At 54.4% G+C, this 1,576-nt stretch overlaps 1 protein-coding gene across 1 annotated transcript in view; it reads right to left on the minus strand.

Moving 5' to 3' along the window:
* The window catches only part of LOC308141618 (uncharacterized protein), a gene marked incomplete at both ends in the record, with an annotated part of 833 nt that extends 608 nt beyond the window's left edge, over positions 1–225 (minus strand). The window contains 2 exons of the mRNA XM_080511825.1: positions 1–14; positions 98–225. The exon at positions 1–14 is cut by the window's left edge and continues 191 nt beyond it. Coding sequence (XP_080367951.1) covers positions 1–14; positions 98–225 — 142 coding nt within the window. The remainder of the gene's footprint in view (positions 15–97) is intronic.
* Between the last annotated feature and the right edge of the window lie 1,351 nt (positions 226–1,576).

Below are 1,576 nucleotides of genomic sequence, written 5' to 3' on the forward strand. Positions count from 1 at the left end.
TGACGGCGTGGAACCTGGTCACCGGGCGACAGACACATTAAGCATGGACCCTCCGGAGCAGCAGCTCTGACAGGAAACAGGAAGTGAGGTCAGTTACCGGGGGTGACAGAGGGTGTAGCGGCTACATCCGTTCTGGATCTCGATGAGGCACTGGCGATGTGTTGGGAGAACCCCGGCAACCGCCTGGGCCACGGCGGTGACGCCGGCCACGCCCGCGATCTCCATGACGACTGGCAGTCCAGACAGACACAATCACCAGGGTTCTACACCCACCAGGGTTCTACACCCAAATCCACCAGGGTTCTACACCCACCAGGGTTCTACACCCAAATCACTGTAAAGCAGTATTACTTTCACTACAGTTGAAGGAAAACCAACAAACAAACCAACAAAATAACTTGTAACCTTCAGACTGGAACTCAACTTCACTGAAATTATAGTTTTGGTGCTCGTGTTGATGAAGAACCCAGCAGGGAGTCCCAGCAGGGAGTCCCAGCAGGGAGTCCACACAGGGAGTCCACACAGGGAGTCCCAGCAGGGGGTCCACCACAGCAGCGCCGCTCCTCCAGCAACATGCAGCGTTCATTAAAACAACGAGTCTTGTGAGTCTCACCTGCTGAGAGGAAGTGACTCTTCCACCGTTGCAGACTTTTCTACTGGACTTTAATGAAAAGACAGTGGAGACACTCCTGTCTCTGGACCCGCCCCCCAGACGCTCCTCAGTCTCTGGACCCGCCCCCCAGACACTTAGTCTCTGGACCCGCCCCCCAGGCACTCCTGTCTCTGGACCCCGCCCCCCAGGCTCACCTATGTCCCCAAACCAGTCTGACAATCTTTGCATGGCAAGAGGCTCAGTTTGTTTTGGCCTGAGAAAGATGAGGGAGCAGAGGAACACCTGGTTCTACGTCCAAACAGAAGTATTGATCCTCTAGAACCTGGATCCTCTAGAACCTGGATCCTCTAGAACCTGGATCCTCTAGAACCTGGATCCTCAGTTTGTGACGTGAAGCAGAAGAAAATGTCCAGACCTAGCAGGCCTCCTGCCAGGTCTGCGTCTCACCAGACAACATATCTGACATACATCAGTGGAGGTGAAGCGTCTCATGTGGGCCTCATGCAGACGGACTGGTTCCAGTCAGACCAGGAAGTGGGAGGACCAGGTGAAGGACAGCGTCTCTGGAATGTCCCTCCGGTCTGCTGGACAAAGACTGAAACAGGACTTTGTTCTGTTGCTGCTGCTGCTGTTCTGATGAAGGTCCAGGGAAACCATCTGGGTGGTCCCGTGGTCCCTACGGTCTCTACATGACGGTCTCTGTCCATGACGGTCTCTGTCCATGACGTCTCTGTCCATGACGGTCTCTACATGACGGTCTCTGTCCATGACGGTCTCTACAGATGTCCCCACATGACGTGTCTACATGACGGTCTCTGTCCATGACGGTCTCTACAGGATGTCCCCACATGACGCCTCTACATGACGTCTCTACATGACGGTCTCTGTCCATGACGGTCTCTGTCCATGACGTCTCTACATGACGTCTCTACATGACGTCTCTACATGACGTCATGTAGAGAC

The sequence above is a fragment of the Blennius ocellaris genome (genome assembly GCF_963422515.1).
Source record: "Blennius ocellaris genome assembly, chromosome: 16".
Lineage (NCBI taxonomy): Eukaryota > Metazoa > Chordata > Actinopteri > Blenniiformes > Blenniidae > Blennius > Blennius ocellaris.